This window comes from Podarcis liolepis (genome assembly GCF_965112155.1).
Source record: "Podarcis liolepis genome assembly, chromosome: 6".
NCBI lineage: Eukaryota > Metazoa > Chordata > Lepidosauria > Squamata > Lacertidae > Podarcis > Podarcis liolepis.
The window spans coordinates 40730344-40750954 of record NC_139559.1 but is presented as its reverse complement, the minus strand read 5'-3'; the positions used below and the strand labels follow the sequence as shown (position 1 = coordinate 40750954).

At 43.9% G+C, this 20611-nt stretch overlaps 1 protein-coding gene across 9 annotated transcripts in view; it reads right to left on the bottom strand.

Annotated features, from left to right (window-relative positions):
* The window catches only part of SLC41A1 (solute carrier family 41 member 1), a 38009-nt gene that overhangs the window by 6502 nt on the left and 10896 nt on the right, over positions 1–20611 (bottom strand). For all 9 annotated transcript variants that reach the window (XR_014527485.1, XR_014527486.1, XR_014527487.1 and 6 more), the window contains exons 3-10: positions 16156–16263; positions 6634–6705; positions 6025–6169; positions 5782–5928; positions 4274–4421; positions 3701–3780; positions 3230–3364; positions 1545–1693 (exon numbers count right to left, since the gene is read on the bottom strand). Coding sequence is in view for 4 of the 9 variants with exons in the window: in XM_083508997.1 (XP_083365123.1) it covers positions 1545–1693; positions 3230–3364; positions 3701–3780; positions 4274–4421; positions 5782–5928; positions 6025–6169; positions 6634–6705; positions 16156–16263 (984 nt within the window). In the remaining 5 variants the exon portion in view is untranslated. The remainder of the gene's footprint in view (positions 1–1544; positions 1694–3229; positions 3365–3700; positions 3781–4273; positions 4422–5781; positions 5929–6024; positions 6170–6633; positions 6706–16155; positions 16264–20611) is intronic.

The window sequence follows — 20611 nt, the reverse complement described above, 5'->3', positions numbered from 1 at the left end:
AATATTGACTGTGCTTGTACATGGCATAAATTACCAAATAACTTTTTGTTTTATAATGTGCAGAAACACAGCATACTTTGACAGAACAGCAAACTGGAGAACATTTTGGATAGTATTTCACTATAAATGTTTATTAGTAGAAGAACAGAGGTTGGACTCTTATACTTACATGGAAGTAAGATCCATAGAATTCAGTGGGACTTGCTTAGACATATCAAAGCTTGTGAATTGCTTAAGAATTGCATGTCCAAATACAGCTTTACAAAAAGGATTTTAAACTAAGCCTGGCACTATTTAGTTATCAGAGGTTCAACATTTTCCAGAACATTAAGTGTCAGGGGGAAAACTGTTTTAAGTTCATAACAGTGATATGCAAGTCATCATGGAAGCTGCATATGATTGAGAGAAATCATATTGGTAGATGTCAGCTCTGTTAAGCAAACAAAAAGGAATTCTTTTTTAAAAATCTACTGATTTTTAAAAAGTAGTAACAATATATTCAATTGTATCTTTGAAAACAATACTGTATTCTGTAAAACGTGTCTCATTATGCCAAAGGAGCATTGGCTGCAATTCTGTATACAGTTGTACCTTGGATCCCAAATGCCTTGGTACTCAGACGTTTTGGCTCCCGAACGCCGCAAACCCGGTAGTGAGTGTTTCAGTTTGCGAACGTTCTTTGGAACCCGAACGCCTGACAGGGCTTCCACGGCTTCCAATCAGAAGCTGCGCTTTGATTTCTGAATGTTTCGAACTTCCGGAACGGATTCCATTCGACTTCTTAGGTACAACTGTATTCCCTTATCTTAGGGAAACTTCCATTGAATTACGCTAGAACTTGCTTCAGATCTCTTTAAGTTAACTACAGTGGTGCCCCACAAGACGAATGCCTCGCAAGACGAAAAACTCGCTAGACGAAAGGGTTTTTTCGGGTTTGCGTTGCTTCGCTAGACGAATTTCCTGTGGGCTTGCTTCGCAAGACGAAAACGTCTTGTGCTTTTTTTTTAAAGCCGCTTGAAGAGGCGCAGTTGCGACGGACCGTGCTTCGCAAGACGAAAAACATCGCAAGACGAAAAGACTCGCGGAACGAATTATTTTCGTCTTGCGAGGCACCACTGTACTGATAAACTCCTAGGGTTGCTGACCTCATTCTTCCTCCTTCATCCTCAGCTTGGAAAAGGAGACATCTTTTGTGTCTCTCCCGCTGAGATGTAAGAGGAACCATGGGTCATTGCATTCTACACTCAGTTAAGTTAGAATTAGGAACTTTCCTATCAAGCATGTGTTTCTTGCAATAAACGTAGCTTTCTTATTTTCCTAAACTCAGAGCCTCAGTGTGATTATATGCAGCATAAGGTATGCTCTTCCAGCAGTGATTTGGTGTCAAGGTCAACTTCTGCTGATGCGCTTAAACTCCAAATGCTGTCAGCATCCTACACCTAACCATGTGTAGGTGGTCAATAAAAGATCCATGTTCATCATTCTAATCAAATTCCAGTCTCACCACTGACAAGGTAGGTCAGGCAACCAAAGCCAGTGCTTACCTGGAGAAGTGCTGCAGTCATGTAGAAAATGATAAAGATCAAGGTGAGTGTTGTGTGGCCGCCTTGCATGGAGCTGATGGTGTAGAGGAAAACAAGATGGCCAGGAACCACCAGGAGGAAGAGCACGCGGGCAGACCGGGAATTCACATCTGCAGGACAAAAGAGGCAGCTGAGGAGTTAGCATCACCACCATCATATTTATTAGTCGCTTCATTTCAGAAAGTTGAACTCAAAGAGACTTACGAAATACAAGCATTCAAATCAAGGGTAAAACAACCTAAAAATACAAGTAATATGTATAAAAGAGCAGGGTCCAGGTTGGTTCACGTGGGGAGAGGTGGTCCTGAACCACATGAGGCTTTATAGGTCAAAACCCGCACTCTGAATTGGGCCTAGAAGCAAATTAGCTTGGTGTGATGTGCTCAGATCGTCTTGTCCCAATCAGCAATCGAGCTGCTGAACTCTGCACCAGCTGCAGTTTCCAAGCCATCTTCAAAGGCAGCCCCACGTAGAAGGCATTGCAATAATTTCACTTAGATGTTACCACAGCTTAGACAACAGAAGCTAGGTTATCCCACAAATTAATTAGGAGAAGCAGCCTTGACTTGTTCTACCAATTAGACAGAAATCTATGTTCTGTGTCAAGGTTATATGATTAGAATTATATGATAAACAATCTGAATTCCTGCAATTGAAATATGAAAATAAGGATAGTATATTTTTATTTTGCACGTTCCATTCAGTCACATAATTGAGACTTATTTGTCACCAAGCGGGATATGAAATTAGTTCACATTTGCCAGGACTTGTAGAAAGTCTGTGTGTAACAGCAAGCAACAGGGATCAATGAATCCTCAGCAAATGAATGTGAACGGAGGCCCCACCAAAAAAAAATCTAGTGCATCTTTGCAACGAGTTGCAATTAATTTCCAGGATTTTCTCTACATCTGTGATGGTTTTCACTAAACACTTTTCTAGCCAAGGCGCCAAAGAATCCTTAGGAGACACTAGATTCTGCACTTATTCCCCAGGGATGGGGAAAGTGTGGCATTCCAGAAGTTGTCTGACTGCAAGTCCCATCAACTGCAGACAGCATGGCTAATGGTCAAGAATGACGGTAGCTGTAGCAACATTTGGAGGGCCACAGTTTCCTCTTCCCTGTCCTAGGCCGTCTCACTGAAGGAGAGCTGTATGGACTGACCCAGAGCCAGCTTTATGTTATAAGAAGGCAAAACATCGCTACAGAATCTGGTAGGAATTGTACCACTAGAAAATTTGCAGGCTCACTCAAGCGTTTTGTAATACTAGCAAGAGCTTCAAAATAGTTCCACAGATGCAGTTTGTAAACCCACAAACAACTAAATTGCTTTTAATTTACATGAAGATTTGTTATGGAGAACAAGGAAATGGAAAAAAACAAGGGTTTCCAAAGACAGAAGGCCAAACTGCGTTTAGAACTAGCTACACAGAACTCCCAAAATTCTCTAGGATACAGGAGCAAGACAGGAGGAGATGTGCTTAGATTGACGGACTTGAATGGTGAATATTTAAGTCAGAGTCAACCAGCAAATCTTCAGTTGGTCTTCCTCTCAATGAAGCAATCAATCTTAGCTTCACTTTTGAGATGCTGTGACTTTAAAAGGACATATTAAAAGGGGGGGCAGTACACTACACACATTGGCTACCTGAACTGAAGAAAGTGCTGCAAGGACTTGGACACTTTCGAGGGGCCGCCTCAGAGCTCTCTCCAGGCATCCCACTCATGTGGAGGTAAGTGGAGATGCGGCTGGCTTGGACAGCCACCAGATTGCCACCAACACCTAGAAAGAACGAGGAGAGAGAAAGAGAGAGAGAACCATTGAAACAGCTTCCCCAAAGAATCCAGAACCAATTCCTGGACCACTTCAATACATTTTTTTAAGGTGTCACTTAGAAAAACAAAACATCTCTTACTACTAACTATATCCCACCTTTCAGAATACAAATCCTTCCAATGTTGGTGAAACAAGTAACATTAAATTACATTTTAAAAACACACACAACAAATCAATCCATGATTAAATAAATCATGAAAGTTGTTCCCAGTAGGCATTTGGTGGTAGAAAGACCTGGGATGTGTGTGAATGTGCGATCGGTGCAAATGAAAAGAAACTCACCGTTTATAACCGGTGTAAAGACTGCCATCCCTGCAAAATTTGGATCTGACACAGTTTTATCCAATATCAGTCCTCCAACACTGTAACAACAAAATGGAAGAAAATGAAGAAAACATTCAGGGCAGAATAGCTATCTGCACAAAAAAGTTACTGCCAACTTAGCAACATTCTGGTTTTCAATGATGCAATGAAATCACTCAGTGAATTACTATGATTCCTAAAAAACTTTATTTGAAAGGTTTCTTTGAAGTGTATAAAGTGCTTTTGAACCAACTGACATCCAGTCACTTGCGGTCTGTCTTCACTGAGGCCAAGAAAGAGTCAAAAGCAGGCCATTTTAACGATGGATTTCACAAAACTAGTTTCATGTGACTAAATGATGTGGTAAAAAGAGCCACTCTCAGTCTTACTCTGAATAGTTTGCCCAATTAAAGGGTCGGCCCAATATAGAACAGAAATGCCTGCTTCCCCCCAACAATTTTATCTGCTTCTTAAGCAGCAGACAGACCACGTGGCTCAGAGTCTGAGGCCAAGACATCCTTCCTAGAGAACGGCCCCTTGCCACCTTCTTACCTGCTAATAGCCATGGCAATGATGACTGGTTCCCAGCCAGAGTACAGCACCTCCCGGGTTGCTGGATTCTTCTTGGCAATGATGATCCAAAGGGGCAGCAGGGCAACAAAGAAAGCACACACCAGTGGATTCACATAGGCTTTCTCCTCTGAGTGGGAAAAAGAAACCAGAGGTCAAAGAACCACCATCGCAGGGTGAAAGACAGCAGTTGGTGGCAAGACAACCATAATATTGCAGTTTCACTCACTGAAGAAGGCAGCCTGTTTTGTCACGCTTAGGATTTAAATTCTACACAAGGCCAAAGGGAATCTTTGATGTCTGCTGACGCAACACACCATTCCAATGAATGTGGTATTCTAAGGTCACAACAACTCATATTTATTTTAGAAGTTCAAATGCACTGTTCCCTGCACTACACATGGGCAGGAAGCTACAGTCCCTGTTGGGTTACCTCTCGGTCCACATGGCTGACTGAGACCATTGCAGGACCAGTACCAGTTTAGGTGCAGAGAGTGCCTTTGAGCCACAAGTTTCCCATGAGTCCAATATGTCCTAACCTTCACTGTACAGGGCATAACGGTCTTGCTAAGGAGAACCGTGGCACAGCAACCCAAACCTTCTGACTTAAAAAATGCATTTGCAGTGATACTTTATTAGATCTTCACATGGATGCAGTTAGAGCAGCCTTTCCCACTTACGACTCCCAGCTGGCATGGGCAATGGGGATGGCGGAGCTAGAGTTAGGCACTGGAGCCTGCCAGTGGGAGATTCAGCAGTAATGCACTCTCTCCCCTTGAAACTGCCTTGAAATAGGCAGTTTAGATATTTCTGGAGTAGTATATTATCATCTGTCCTCCAGGTCAAAAATACTTGGATACTTTTCAAGTAGTACCATCTCCCATATGCACAGACATCTGTGGCAGCTGTTACTATTCTTCTTAATATACAAGCAAAGCAGAGGAATGTAGTTGAATCCCCACCAAAAAAGCCATTCAAAAACAGGACAGAAGAACTTTTTTTTCTCAATAATCTCTGCAGTAATAAACTACAGATGTTTGAGCAGATGTAAAGACGGCTCACTGTAAAACATGATTTGGGAACAGGGAATCAGCAACCTTCCCTTCCCTCTCCATTCCATTGTCAGAACTACTCGTGGTTTAAAGTTACAAGTGCACCAATGTGAAACAATGCTTCCCTGGAAAGACAAAAAAGTCGAAACCATGGTTATGAGGGAACCTGGTTGGCATTAATCATGGTTAGTGTGAGTGCACGTGTAACAGGAGAAGTGGGATGGGAATGAGGACAGAGGAGAGGTAGCACACATCTGAGATCAGCTTTCGATTTGCAAGCCATGCTTGCAGGGAGCCAGCATCAGGTGTGCACCAGACACCAGTACAAATATGAATTCACCTTATAAATGAGATTGCTGGGAATAGGATTGGGAATTTTATAGGGAATGAACGGAATGATTCATACAGAACACAGTCATGCAATCGCCTTCAGCTTACCTAGTTCGATGTAGAGACCCCAGCTGATTCCAGAGAGCAGGGCAAGTGTGATGAGGTCACCAAGACTGGCAGCTATAGGTGTAGCCACATTATCAGGGTTGATGCCCATCTTTCTGGAGCCAATGATTACGCCAATCATGATCATGCCTAGACACCAGGGAAAGGAAATGTTTCAGTCTTGCTGCGAAGGTACTGCAGGCAGAGCACCTCTTCTTCCCTCCTGATATAGCATTTGCTCCTTACCCAGCACAAGGGAGGCTATGAAGGCTGTGGCCACACTACTGGCACAGAGGAGAATGGCATGGCCAATGCTGAAGTGCCCATCTGGGATCCAGCCAAATATCACTGCAGCAATTGAAGCCAGAAAGCCAACCACCGTTGCTTGAACCTAGAAGATGAAGTCAGGCATTAGTCGGAGAAAAAGAGCTTGAAGCTCCTATTCTCATTTGTGCAGAACCATTCAGGAAGCTACTGCAATTTAACAGCAGTCATAGAGGTTACTGTGTGTCCTGACCAACACTGCATTCTCACTGTTTGGAGCCAGCAAAGCCAGCCCTGAAGACACAGGCTTCCTATTCGTTGGGTCAAACACAAAGGATACACATCTTCTTCCAGGCTATGGCAGAAGGTGAGGGTGGGGAATGGAGAGACATTCTTTTTGCACACAGACTCTAAATATTGCAAACAAATTTGATAGCAGGGTTGTCTGGCACTATGCTGCTCATTCTTTAGAGCTGGTGATCACATGATGGATGCATTCAGAAATTGTGGAGAAACTGACAGTTAGGACTTTAGTCTCCTTACAAGCTGCCCTTCATGTTTAAAGTCATCATACTCTTGCCCAAAATTCACCTGAATCAGAGCCATGTTCCCCGTTATCATCTTCCAAAGCTCTTTGGGAGTGTCCATTTGCCCAATATTAGCCTGCAAGATAAAACAGAGATTAAACATTATATTTCAACATAAAGCAAATGGACCAATGCATTCTGAACTGGTTTTCAAAGGATGCTTACAGCTAAACCACAGATTTTAATGTCTAGGGAGCTGGTATTATAAGTTTAGGCTTTGGCAACATTTTGGCACGTGGATCAGTTGAAGCAGTTACAGTGGACGCTCGGGTTGCGAACGTGATCCATGCGGGATGCACGTTTGCAATCCGCGTCTGCGCACGCGCGGGTTGCCATTTGGTGCTTCTGCACATGCGCAAAGTGCAATTTAGCACTTCTGTGCATGTGCGACCGCCAAAACCTGGAAGTAACCCGTTCCGGTACTTCCGGGTTTTGGCGGTCCGCAACCTGAAAAAATGCAACTTGAAGTGGCTGTAACCTGAGGTATGGCTGTATTATTATTACATTCATGTATATACCTTGCATATATAACTATATATAAGTTTAGTTGCCCTGGTCCCACAGCCAAATATAAGCTGTGTTACTCAGAACTGGAAGTGAACTTCCACAGCATATTGATGTTTTATGGAGTTATGAATGGCAGTGCAATAGGCAAACTGTACCAGGGAAAACTCCCAATTCTTTGCTCAGAAAAAAACCAGTTGCCTTTTATTCCACCTGAAGATAAGGAAGGGAAGATAATGTGAAGTGGTACAAGCAAAGAACCACTTGCTGTTTAAGACGCAGAACCCCCACTCCACCCCCATGGCTCTGTCCAAGAATGATTTCCATTACTGCTCACAACATCAGTTATCACAAGGACTAGAAACATGCTTTTCACCAAGTCACAAGAGACTTAAAAAGAGCCAAGTTAACACAGCAGAGCCATGGATCTGAAATCCTCGGTAGCCTTAGATACATAATGCCTTAAAAGAGCTTGCTAACAGTTACTGTAAAAATATATTGTGCAACTTTTCATTATTTTTGGGGGTCCCAGGACCCAGACCCCTTCGACTTATGCTTATTTATTGGAATCTTGAAAACTGAAAGGGTCCCTGTGGGCTCAAGTAATGGAATTAAATGCTCATGTCAATTGGACTCAGAGAAGAAACACACCGCTGGCAGATACCCAAGAAGTAACTTCAGAGAATGAATAAAGCTTATCCAGAATACAAACACTCTACCCACTACACAGCCTGCTTAAACAGTGAAAGGCCTTACTCCGTTGGAAGGGGTCACTCATAAAATAAATTGTGTCAAATCTGTACCTCAGACACCACCATGGTTTTGAGTCTTGGAAGACCTGCTCCCTGCCTTGCAGGCCTGACTGACTGCAGCTACAGAAGCTGAGGGTTCTGATGAGGCCAGAGACCATCTTGGCTGCTTTCCCAGTCTGGGCTAGGTTTTAGATCAATTATCCTCTGAGACAATTTCTGAGCAGCCCAGGAGATACTGCTGTGTAACTCCTTATTGCACCATCAGAAGCCATAAACCACTGAGAGGAATCTGTAATGTGGCACTAGGGTGACCATATGTCACCGGCTCAGTTGTGACAGGCCAGCTCCACTAGGCCTCCTCTCTCTCTGCTGTCACCTGGGGGCAGCCATTTTCTCAGGCTGCCTCAGTAGGAGAGATAGGAAACAGGGTTCATTGCATCTGCTTTGCCGAAGACTTAGCTCCATCAGGCACCTCCTCCCTCTGAACTGTGCTAGCTAGTCAGTATGGGAACAACTGTATAGAAATAGGCGCATGAGCTTAGAGTTTTATTTTCCTCTTCCCTCCTACTCCCTTTTTCCTTGTGTGTTATTTACTTATTTATTTGAATGTAAGCCTGCGGGTAGGGAGTGTCTTGTTTTGATTCCATGTAAGCTGCGCTGGAAGCCTTTTGGCTGAAGAGTGGGGTCCCACTGCTCTAAATAAATATTTCTGGTGAGAAAAGTGTAACACACGAACTAGGAAATTATGAATGTGGCCAGCAGCACTAACTACTTCTGGCAGCTGGTCAAAGGCTCACCACTGTCATGGAAATCATTGCCTGCCATTTCCACAACCTTGCATTCGGTCCATAAATCGTGTGGTCTTATTTTCCCTTCAAGCCCCTTTTCACCAGCACATGCAGAAAGAAAAACTGCCATCAGCAATGGAATGTCCAGCAAACAAAAGAGGCTTAAAGCAGCCCTAAATTAGACACATTCCACCAAGAAGAGTGGGATCCAAGTCATGCAGTGCTAAAATTGCTGCTACTTTTGTTGTGAATTTGGCCCAGAGACTCCTTGTTCTCGTGCAATTAGGTTAGGGTATCAGCATAACCTGGCTGTAGGCAAACACAAATTTTTAATCCCCTGTGCAGGAGAGAGAGGGAAAAAAATATTAAATGGCAAAAAAACAAAACCCTATTTTGGGAATCTTAATGTGCAGCTAATGAGAAGCTGTACTAAGCTTCCTTCCCACACAGCAAGCCTAATGACCAAGCCCCCGGAAGACCTCCTTCAAGAAGCCTCTCCTGATTTCTTCCCACTGCAGGTGGGCCCCCCGTGGATCCTTTTCCTTGAGAAAGGAGTCCATGTGATTTCAACACATATGAACTCAACTGCAGCCTTCAAGAAAGAGAAGTTTATCTTTAACAAACAGCCCAACAAGTACTGAAGCGGAGCTGCTTTCCCCCTCTAGCACTGTCCGGCAACCTTGTTTTAGAAAGGTTTGCATCTCATCCCCCTCAATTCTGCTAAGGAAATGGTTTGCAAAGTGGCATCCAGGGATCTCTGTGCAAGCACCAGCTCCTCTTCACATAGATGTTCTCGGGCTGCTACACATGCCAGGTTTTCAGCGTGGGGAAAAGCCATATCCAGATGTTGATTGGAACACGCAACAATGTCACTGGCTTTCCCACTATCTATCAATATACACGGGCTTCCCGCTTGCTGATTTCATCTCTCTCTCATTTTTATTAAATTTTCTGTTTTACAATTTAGAATACTCATTTTACATCCTTAAGATATCAATGACTTCCCTTCTTCTCTTTCCATGATTTATTTTACATATCATAAATCCCTGCATATTTTACAAAAACTATACCATTCAGTATTCCATTATTGCATCCATAAAAACTTATTTACACTGTTGGATTTATCTTAACGCTGCCAGCGTTTTCAGCTGTACACAGTTATTTCCCATATATTCAATAAACGTTTTCCGATCTTCTTTAAATGTATGTTCTTCTTGTTCTCTTATTCTATACGTTAAGTTTGCAAATTGTGCATATTCTGTCAGCTTAAGTTGCCATTCTTTTTTGGTTGGGACCTCGTTCGTTTTCCATTTTTGGGCTAACAAAACACGGGCCGCAGTAGTAGCACACATAAATAACCATTTTTTGATACCTGGGAATTTCAATCTGAATTATCCTCAACAGAAAGGACTCTGGGTTTTTTTTTTTGGGGGGGAGTACTTTTAAACATTTTCCCCCAATTAATTATGGATCATTTCCCAATACTCTTTTACCAATTTACAAGTCCACCACATATGAAAGAACGTTCCCCCACCTCTTTGCATGGAGGAGCTGCTTGCTGATTTCCCATGGGCATCCCATTGGCCACTGTGATAATAGGATGGAGGGCTAGAAGGGCCACTGACCTGTCACAGTGGGCTCCTCTTATGGTTCTTTTGTAGAGTCAAATAAGAAGCCTATTGGAAATCAAGCCTTAGGAGAGAGTTAGGCATGTTTAGACTGGAGAAGTGGAGACTGAAAAGGGCTGCAGACACTAAAAAAGACGGAGCAAGCTTGTTTTCTGCTGATCCAGAGGGTCGGACCCAAACGATTGGATTCAAATTACAAGGTAGGAAATTCCAACCAAACATAAGGAAGAACTCTCTGACAGTAAGAACTGCTTGACAGTGGAACAGCCCTACCTCAAAGGTGGAGGGCTCACCTTCATTGGAGTTTTTATTTTATTTTATTCGAGTTCGGGATTTTTACATACATATATTATCTCCTTCCAATTTTTAAATTTCCCGTACAATTTATTGAAGGTTTTTAAACAGAGGTTGGCTGGCCATCTGTCAGGATTCTTAGCTGTGATTCCCAGATTGAAGAGAATTGAAAAAGATTGCCCTTGGGGGTCTCTTCCAATGTTATAATTCTATTCCCAAAACTCAATGAAGGTAAGCTGGAAAGGAGTAATGTTGAACTAGGACAAACAGCAGGTATGACTGTGAAGGAGACGGCATTAACTCCACTCACAGCAAGTTTTGGCTATTTAGTGAACTGGCATTCACAATCAAACTGCAGACTAAGCCACAGAATGCATTATGTACGGTAAATATTATGCTGTTAAATATACTATCTCATCTACTGATAGCATTCAACGTTTGACTGAAGGGCCCCAATACTATGCTTTGCCCCAGGAACATTGAGGTTCTGCAGACCACCTGACCGGCAGCAGATGCTATTAAGCAACTCTGTTCCCTACATCCAAGGACTTGCCAGAGTGACAAGAGGAGGGTGGGAAACAGTAAAAAGCTTTCTACCCAGCAAGAGGGAGTCTCATTTCCCTGCCAGGACTCTCTTGTTGCCAGTGCCACTAAGCTCTGCTGGAATGTAGCAGAAGCTTAAGTGGTATGACTGCGGCTCAAGTCCTAGGAAGCACAGCTCAGAGCAAGAACTATTTAGAGAAAGGAAATAGTGCCCAAGTCAAGGTCATGACAGAGAGTGTTGGCGAGTTTATGGGAGATGTGTCAAACTCAAGCCCAAACCTGCATTTGTGGAGGATTCAGGGTAACCAATTCAGATACTTCTTCAGGGTGGGTGGGGAGACCGAGGAAGGCAGTGGCGGTAGGATGAAGGCCGTAGAATAATCACTTTCCAGCAGCTGTTTACTTACTGCATTATTCTGGGAGATGTACTATCTGTCAAGTTCCTTTGTCCCCTCACACCCTCAGATTTTGAGAATGGTCCCCAGGTAAGTAATTGGAATACCTTCAGCCTCATGAGACGATAGTTATGCAGCCTTACTTCACATCTGGACTATGGCATTAAGGAGATATTCCAAGGCACCCGTAGAAATAGATACACTGAAAATCAACAGCTCCTGGGAAGGAGAGCTACACACTGAAGGCAAAACCTTATTGCATCTCTACTCTTGCCCCAGCTACATGGCAGTTCTCTCCATCACCGGAAGACAGATAGGGGTCGAACTACATATTGCTATAATTGCACTGTTCTAAGTGATACACCAGTGCCATTGTTTTAAATTAAAAACAAGCACAGGGCCCCCAAGGAAGATAAGGATCAGTGTGAATAGGGAGAGGGAAGTTTCTTTCTTCCATCTCTCACCTTGACCCCCCCAAAAAACCACTACAGTAGTTAGTAGGAGCATCAGTAGCACAGTGGGGTGACCTGTGCAGCAAATTGGAATAGTAAAATAATAATACTTCCATTGCTTTGCTATTACCATTATGTTGGGGGGGCGGGCAGTAATAGGCCAGTGTTAAGCCTCCTCTCTCCACAAATTGTGGTCCCAGTGTGGATCAAGCCCCCTGCATTTGGTTGCAATTCTTTAAACACACTGATGTCACTTCAAGTGACACCATTAAAGCAGCATGCAGCTATGCCCAAGGTTTCAGGGATTTCAATGTCCACAGGACAAACTGACCAAGCCTTTAAAGCTGCTCATACAAGAATGAATGGAGCAGGGGCCAGGTAACTCGGGGAAGCAAAAGCATTGTTCCTTACAGATGTGCACAAAGGACTGAAAAGGAGTTTGTTCCACCATCCAGCCGATCAAAAGGTAGGTGCTTGGTGCAAGTTGAAATGAGTGCATCCAAGACTGATTAGGAAAAGCCAAGAAACAGAGAAGGATGCTTGCACGAGGTGCCTGGAGTAACGAATGGTGCAGCAGCCTTGTGCCGCTTCCATATTGGCAGGGCAGGATACCATTATGGTAAGCACTCTCACGTCGTGGTCTTGCTGCCTACTTCAGCAATTGGCAAGGGAATGAAGCAAATGGCAGCCTGTCCAATGCTGAGCTTGCACCATGAAGGCGCCCAAGCACCAGAGTGCAACAAGCATTGTTTCAAGGAGTCTCCATGCAGCAACACAGCTAGAATGAAAAAGCCTTTTGTCCTGCTCACATTCTTTGGGGTGTGGGGAAAAGAACACCTCCCACTGACAAATGGACAGCATGCCTATGCCAAGATATGGGATCCATTCCAACTCTGGACAAAGTATGCCTTTGCCTCTTTTTGCCCTTTCTGTACAGTGGGAACAATCAGCTTGCCTCCTTTCATGAAGAACCGGGTGGAGAAGGGCCAAGCAGACGTCGGGCATCACTCAAAATCATCGAATGGGGACAGAATGTCAGCATGCAACTTAACTGTTTTAGCTGGCAAAAATATACAGAAAGACTGCAGCTAAGCAAATGATGCATCAATGTTCCAATAGCCAACAGAAATGGTGGCAGAAATGGGCCAGATGGTTAAGCTAGGCTCACAAAGCATTGCCCTAACCTCTCACTTGTACAGTGGTAAAGGTAAAGGGACCTCTGACCATTAGGTCCAGTCGTGGCTGACTCTGGGGTTGCGGTGCTCATCTCGCTTTATTGGCCGAGGCAGCAGGCATACAGCTTCCGGGTCATGTGGCCAGCATGACTAAGTACAGTGGTACCTCGGGTTAAGTACTTAATTCGTTCCGGAGGTCCATTCTTAACCTGAAACTGTTCTTAACCTGAAGCACCACTTTAGCTAATGGGGCCTCCTGCTGCTGCAGCGCCGCAGGAGCACAATTTCTGTTCTCATCCTGAAGCAAAGTTCTTAACCTGAAGCACTATTTCTGGGTTAGCGGAGTCTTTAACCTGAAGCGTATGTAACCTGAAGCGTATGTAACCCGAGGTACCACTGTACTTCTCTCTACATTACATGGGGGTATGCTACCACTTGGATCTCCAATAGCATGGAGACATGGAGATTCAAGCAAATACTGCAGAACCCACATCCATTTTAGGCACTGCATCCTCAATTACAGGCTTCTTTTCCAAGAGCCAAACTGGACTAGCAGGGCAAGTGTTTGGTTCCAAGCCTGTATTTGCTAAGAGGGGGAACTGTTGGCAGGGGGGCATGGTGGGGGAGAGAATAAGCAGGTGCGCATGGAAAGAGTGTTTCACTCCTGCCAGTTCTCCAGTACAAATCCCTCTCAACAAATGCTCTCCTGCTGCAAGGACCCCACCATGAGTTGCACGGATACAGGAACTCATTGTTTCCCCTCTTGGTATCTCCTTAGCCTATATTTCAAGCGCACTTGTTCAACAAAGGAATTTTCAAGGGTATCTGAATATAAGAAAACAGATTTAATCCACAAACCAAGACACACACCCAGCAATGCAGCATCTCGCCCCAGAATCTATTCCCAAAGGTTAGGTTTTTGGCAACATTTCTGTGCAAATCAGACCAGCTTTTGTGTTCCTTTGCATCATGAAGGCCAGGAGCAGGATGTTTACACTGAGGATCATCCTTATTGTACTAATGAAGCAGATATAGTGAAATATTAAGCCAAGGACAGTGGCTGCTTTTTGTACTGAAATAATTGCTTCTGTACTTCCTCCTCCTCCTCCTCCTTTGGCGATCACTCGTAGCCGAGTAAGATTGTCTTCCATAAACGCGGTTTATGTACTCCCATTAGGGGGAGGGCCCAGCAAGTCAAAGAAATATCAAACATGGAGTCAACAACTATTTGGGCCTCTTTGCCTGAGATGTGATATCTACTACCAATGGATTTTGATATCAATAAGAAAAATAAGTAGGATTTCAGTGACTCAAAGATCAAGAGTGCTTCAATATGACAATTTATTGTGGATTTGGTGGTGTTCATGCATGCAATCTTTCCCCCCACAATATTCACACAACATCTCCCTTATCAAAATGCTATCCAATATTCTCAATTTAATCCCAATTTACCATGTCTGCATTGTTGTTTTCACAGAAACTGTAAAAATAGATTAAATGAGAAAACAAAGGATGACATTCTGATGAGGATGGCATTGTACGGATGTTGTGCAAAACTTGTAACATGAGCAGCACCCTGAATCCACAACAAACTGTGACATTTAAGCACCCCAGTTCAAGCACAGTAAGAGGATTTAATTTTTTAAATTTTTTTTACTTAAAACTTACTTATTTCCCTCCCTTACAAATACGTTCCAGAGTGGGGTTACAACTAAAACAGTTTCAAATACATAAAAACAAGGCAAACAATTTACAACCAGAACTAAAGACAAACATCAACACTGGAACTCGCCAAAAGCCTGGGTAAATATCTAGGTCTTCAGTTGGTGTCAGAAGCTTAAAAGGAATAGGCACCAGCCATATCTCAGAAGAGAGAGAAGGCCACTATTTCTGAACACTTAGGCTGTACAATTTGAGATACCAATGAACTTGTTTATTTCTTTGCACCTCTGCACTTATACTGGAGTGCAGGGATACTCTCTAGGGGTACTTCCTCTAAAGCACATGTTTTCCAAGTGTCTTGGAACATTCTAGAAATACAAATTGAGAGTCAGGAGCTAGGAGTTGTTTAGGTTGCACTCATGCAAGAAATCAATGAGCTGCGCTATGCTCAGTAAACAACCAAGTGAGCACAACAGTGGTCTCAGAATCTAAATCTAGGAGGATCATAGCGGCCAGATTAGGGGAAAGCCTTCCAGCTTCCCCTCTATAAAGGATGAGACTGGCTGTTCCTTGGTTGCTTTCCAACAACCCTCATGAATCCATCAAAACACAACTTGCTTGGGGCAGCTTGTTGTTGGCGGAGGAAGAAGAGAAAAATGAGCAGAGGCATGGATCAAAGTCATTCTTCCATTCAGGCAAGGGTGGTGGTTTCCAACAACTCCTCTACTTGTGGTCCCCCAGATCATAGCCCACACCACTCCCAAGGTCCCAAAAACAGATTTTCAGGAGGCAGAGAAGAATGGGGTAGATGCACTTTCATTCATTCCTTGGTGTCTCCACACCTAGAGACAGCGCATGCCTGGAATAGAGGTTGGCTACATTTAGACTTTGTTGTTTTTCTATAGGCACACGAAAGCAGCCTTTGTGCTCACTACTTGAATGAAGGAGCACCTGTTTATGCTACAGGGAAAAGGGAAAAGCAATGCTGTGGCTCGGGCAGCAGTGTTTTTAGAGATTGTGATGCTGAACTAATCAAAGTGCCAACCGTGGCTAACTTCACACACATCTCCCAACGTAGTCTAACCTTTATGAGCTGGCCATCTCTACGTTCAGAAACTTCCAGCTCTCTGTCCGAAATATCTCCATCTGAAGAGATTAAGCATGTTCCTCATTGTTTGCCTGAAAGGTTTACACTGGCTAGAGTTCATTTCAAGGATTCAAGGGGGAGAAGTCCCTTTAAGTCAACACCTCTTCAAGGTATATGTAGGGAAGCCGGGGGGGGGGGAGGGAGGCAGATATAAAGCTACCTGCCTGACAAGACCAAAATACTCACAGCTGTAGAGAGCCGAGATGCTAGTGTCATCTCCAAGTTTCCCTTCAGTCCCAGGAGTGCTGGAACCAGGATGAAGACTTCGGTCACATACTTGAAGACATCCCAGTGCTGCAAAAATCAAGGAAATCAGTTCAGAATCTAGAAAAAGGTGATTGTTTAAAAAGAAGCAGTTATTTATTGAGATGGGTTATTAGGAACCTTACGATTCTCTAACAGCGTATTAGGATGTCTTCAGAGTTCAAGCAGCAGCAGACTAGCTACTAACCTCGCTGTTACCGTTGTCTTCCTGCCATAAGTGTGCTTTCAGCACAGGAGGGGAGGAAAATGTAATATTATTTAAATGCACAGGGCAACAGCTAGGCGATAAAGGCAGAAACTAAGCGTGTGTACACATGACTGGCTTAAAACACAAGGTCGCCCCCCCCCACCTACACACCATGTTTTTCAAAGCACCTTTGTAGGTTGTTGCACAGTTGCATGTGTTTCTGGGTTTCCCTTTGTGTGTCCACACCAGTGGCCGGAGAGGGGGCGCTGGTGAAGTCATATGTCATACATTTTAAAATAGGAATTGAAGCAAATTGGGGGGGAGGGGGACACACCCAAATGCAGCATTTCTCAAGGAACTATGGGATAGATGTAGCTTGCGGCAATCATCATACGTACACGGCTTCACAAACCAGTGGATGATGTGCAATGAATGCAGAGTAAACAGGAGTTGTGTACACAGACTGAGCACACTCTAGCCTCTCCTTTGCCATGCACAGGAATTTTGTGACTGATAAAAGACAGATGGCAAGCCTTGCTAAATGCAACAAAGGCCGAGGACAGCAGGATGCTGTTTTGCTTAGGGGTGAACAATCACCTATTTGCCTCCATAGTCTGGATCCCAGAATCTGAGGTCATTCAGGACTCGGGGTGTGCCCGGTACAGCTGGGGATCAGACTCTTGGTTCAGATTCCCAGACGAGTGTCTGTCACAAGGCCATCTCCTTCAAGGCCCTGGATTACCACTTCCCGATTAAAACACGCAAAACAGAAACAGAGGCGGAGGTAAAGGGGAGGCAACAAAAACAAGTCTGCTCTCTTCCCATCCTCAAAGCTGTAAATATCCTGTCCCTTCCAGTATAAACCTGAACACGCTGCATAAAGGGCAAGCATGGGTTTCTTAGGCAGTGCTAATTACATAGCGCAGACTCTATATGCAGCATCTGGGATGCTTGGGGAGGGAAAACAGACCACAGGAAAGAAATAAAGGCTTGGGGGGGGGGGAATCTTAAAATGACCTTTTACTTCCCTCCAGAAAGGTTCTTCTTAAGGTTGTAGTGAATATAGAGCCTTAGTATTACAGTTTGGCCATATTGTGCCAAAGGTGTATTTATTTAATCATTTTTTATATTGATTAACTACAAACGCCTCTAAGCTTCGTACAAGAAATGCAATACAGAAAATCAGTTAAAACTATAAAATCAGACTTCAGTTAAAATGCCTGCTGGTCTGTTGAAAATTCAACAGGGAAGGGGCCTATCTGTTCTTAACTGGAAGGGAGTTCCATAGAATGGGACCCCCACCACTAAATACACAGATCCTGGTAGATATAGATGTTATTTAGCATTAGGGACAATGGTATCCAAAGCTGCTGATTATGAAGAAGACAAGTTGCTCTCTACCTGCTCTACTCTTGATACAGATCATCCATCAGGGCAACCAAGGCTGATTCAGTCCATAACCACACCTGGATCCAGATTGAAACAGATCCAGGAATTTATATCATCCAGGAACTCCTGCAACTGCTTGGACATCACCTTCTCCATCACCTTACCCAAGATTGGGACATTTGCAAATGGGCAGTGGTTGTTATAGCTCATACGATCTAGGGTAGGCACCTTCAGGAGTGGGCGCACCCTATTGCCTGCTTAGGCATAGGCAGCTGCCTTGCACCTTGTACAAACCTTTGGTTTTATTTAGCTCAAGTCCATTGGACTTGAACTACCGAGCTACAGTCCCTCCCTATAAACATGACACAGCCTGCCCAAAATACCCCTGAAAAGGTACAGGCATCTAACATTACAACTGGTTTGTCTCACAAAAACTGCACAGTAATGGTTATGTGGTGCACATAAATCCTAGCCTGAAGGGATAACTGAAGATACAGTAAGACGTGGGAACTGCCTTGACTGTGCTCTCAGAATGTAACAGATTAAGCATAGAATACGGGGAGGAAAAACTGTGGTACTTACAGAAAGTAGTGGTTAACCACAGAAGTAAACCCTATTGAATTCAATGGGGCTTACTCCTGAATAAGTGTGGCTAGGATTGCAGCCTAACAGTGGCGTAGCGTGGGTTGTCAGCACCCGGGGCAAGGCAAGTAATTTGCGCCCCCTAACCCGTGGATTTGCGCCCCCTAACCCTAACCCCCAGATGTTGCGCCCGGTGCGGCCGGCCCCCCTGCACCCCCCACGCTACGCCACTGCAGCCTAAAGTAAGGGCCTCTGAAAATATTCCTTTAACCACAACAGTGCTTCAGGGTGCTTTTCGCCTTTAAGGTCGTGGGCGGGAGCCAAGCAGCTCCATTTTCCTCAATGATTATTTTTAGGAGTGACTGGCAGGCAGCTGTGCAAGACGGCTATAGCAAGCGCCTGCTCCTTCACTGGATATTCCGCAAACTCTGTGTACATGAAACCAGTCACTAATTATCAATATTCACTTTGTGGAGTGAGGGTGGATTTGAGGCTGAGGAAAACTTAAGGTTAAGGAAAATCCCCAGGATTGTCCAAATTAAGAACATGAGAAGAACTGCGCCGGATCAGGCCAATGGCCCATCTAGCTCAGCATCCTGTTCTCATATATGTCTGTGGGAAATCACACACAGGATCCGAGCGCAAGAGTCCTCCTCCCTCCTGTGGTTCCTAGTAGCTGGTATTCAGAAGCATTACTGGGGCCCCTGGCTGTGGAGACAGAGCCTGAGTATTGCCATCATGGCTAGTAGTCATCGATAGCCCTCTCTGAGCCCTCTGAATTTGTCTAGTAGACTTTTTAAGTCCTCCAAGATGGTCTCCTGTGGGTCTCTTGCACTGTGTGAAAAGTATTTTCTTTTACCTGTTTGGAATCTTCCAACATTAGATGTCCACAAGTGTTAGGAAAGAGGAAGAAAAGGCGGTATTTGGCAGCCTTTGAAAGAAAGCGCCTCTCCTTTGCAAAACCTCCTAGACCTGTTTCTTAACAGCTTCTTTGCTCTCAGGGTCAAAGTAGGTGAAGCATTAAATTAATTTGATGTACAGGTTTGCAAAACCCGCATCAGCTGCTGTGATGGGCTGCTAGTGATTGAGATCACAGGAGACAGAGAATGCAATGCTTTCTTCCCCTTCTACAGTCTTCAGGGAACTCTTTCCTATGCAGGGGCTATTCGCATTGGGAGGAGAACTTACCAGTGGTGCCAATGGGGTTTCATATACACTTTTGACACGGTAGATAGAGAATCAAGTCTAATATAAGAGACACTGCAAATGAGCAAGATCTTAACCATTCAGCTAAATGTGAGAATTACCCATAAAGGAACACACAGCGTGGGTCCTGCTGGCTATTATATGGACATTAAAATATTACTCAGGTTATTTGGGAGAAAGATCTTTATAAAAATTAATGTCGTTCTAAGAATTTATTGTTAAACAACCAGCAAGGTATGGTAAGATAGCATATACCAATACCACTATTTCATGTGTTTAAGTACAAAGGCATTTCAAAAGCTGGGCAAGATTCCTGCAGTGCAGGGGGTTGGACTAGATGACCCTCGGGACCCCTTCAGACTGTACAATCCTATGAATTTAGGTTATGTTTGAGTTTTCTACCCATAACCCCCAAAGTTTGATGCACCAAAGATAGTTTCACTGTATGTTCATTGCATCGCGTTAAGTGGCATTAACAATACAAGTCGAACCAAACCCCTTAAAGGTCTTGCTTTACTTTTCTGGAGATTGGAATAAAGTAAGTGAACTCATATCAAATTGTGTTAGGGTTCTGCATCACAGGGGGTTGGACTAGATGACCCTCTGGCCCCTTTCCAACTCTATAGTTCTGTGATTCCATGATCAACACTGGCAGACACTGATTAGAAAACAATGAGCTAAGAGTCCAGAGATAAAAATAAGAATGCAGAGTGTTTCTTTCCAGGCAGAAAAAGTTAGCTGTATGAAACTTAATATGAGAGTGAATGTAACTCATTTTCACTCTCTCGATTTTTCCACAGCTCATAGGCTACAGTTCAACCACGAAGCAAAGCTTAAGAACAAGCAATTTAGGCAGGAAGCATTTTCAAAACATGTCAGACTAAGTAAAACGATGAGTTAGGCACTGGAGCAGAGACTTTGGGGATCACAATATCAAGTTATTTTTCTCTAATATTCCTGACAGGTTCCTTGGTGCCTGCACTTGAAGCTGGAGCAGGCAGAGGATCCACTAGG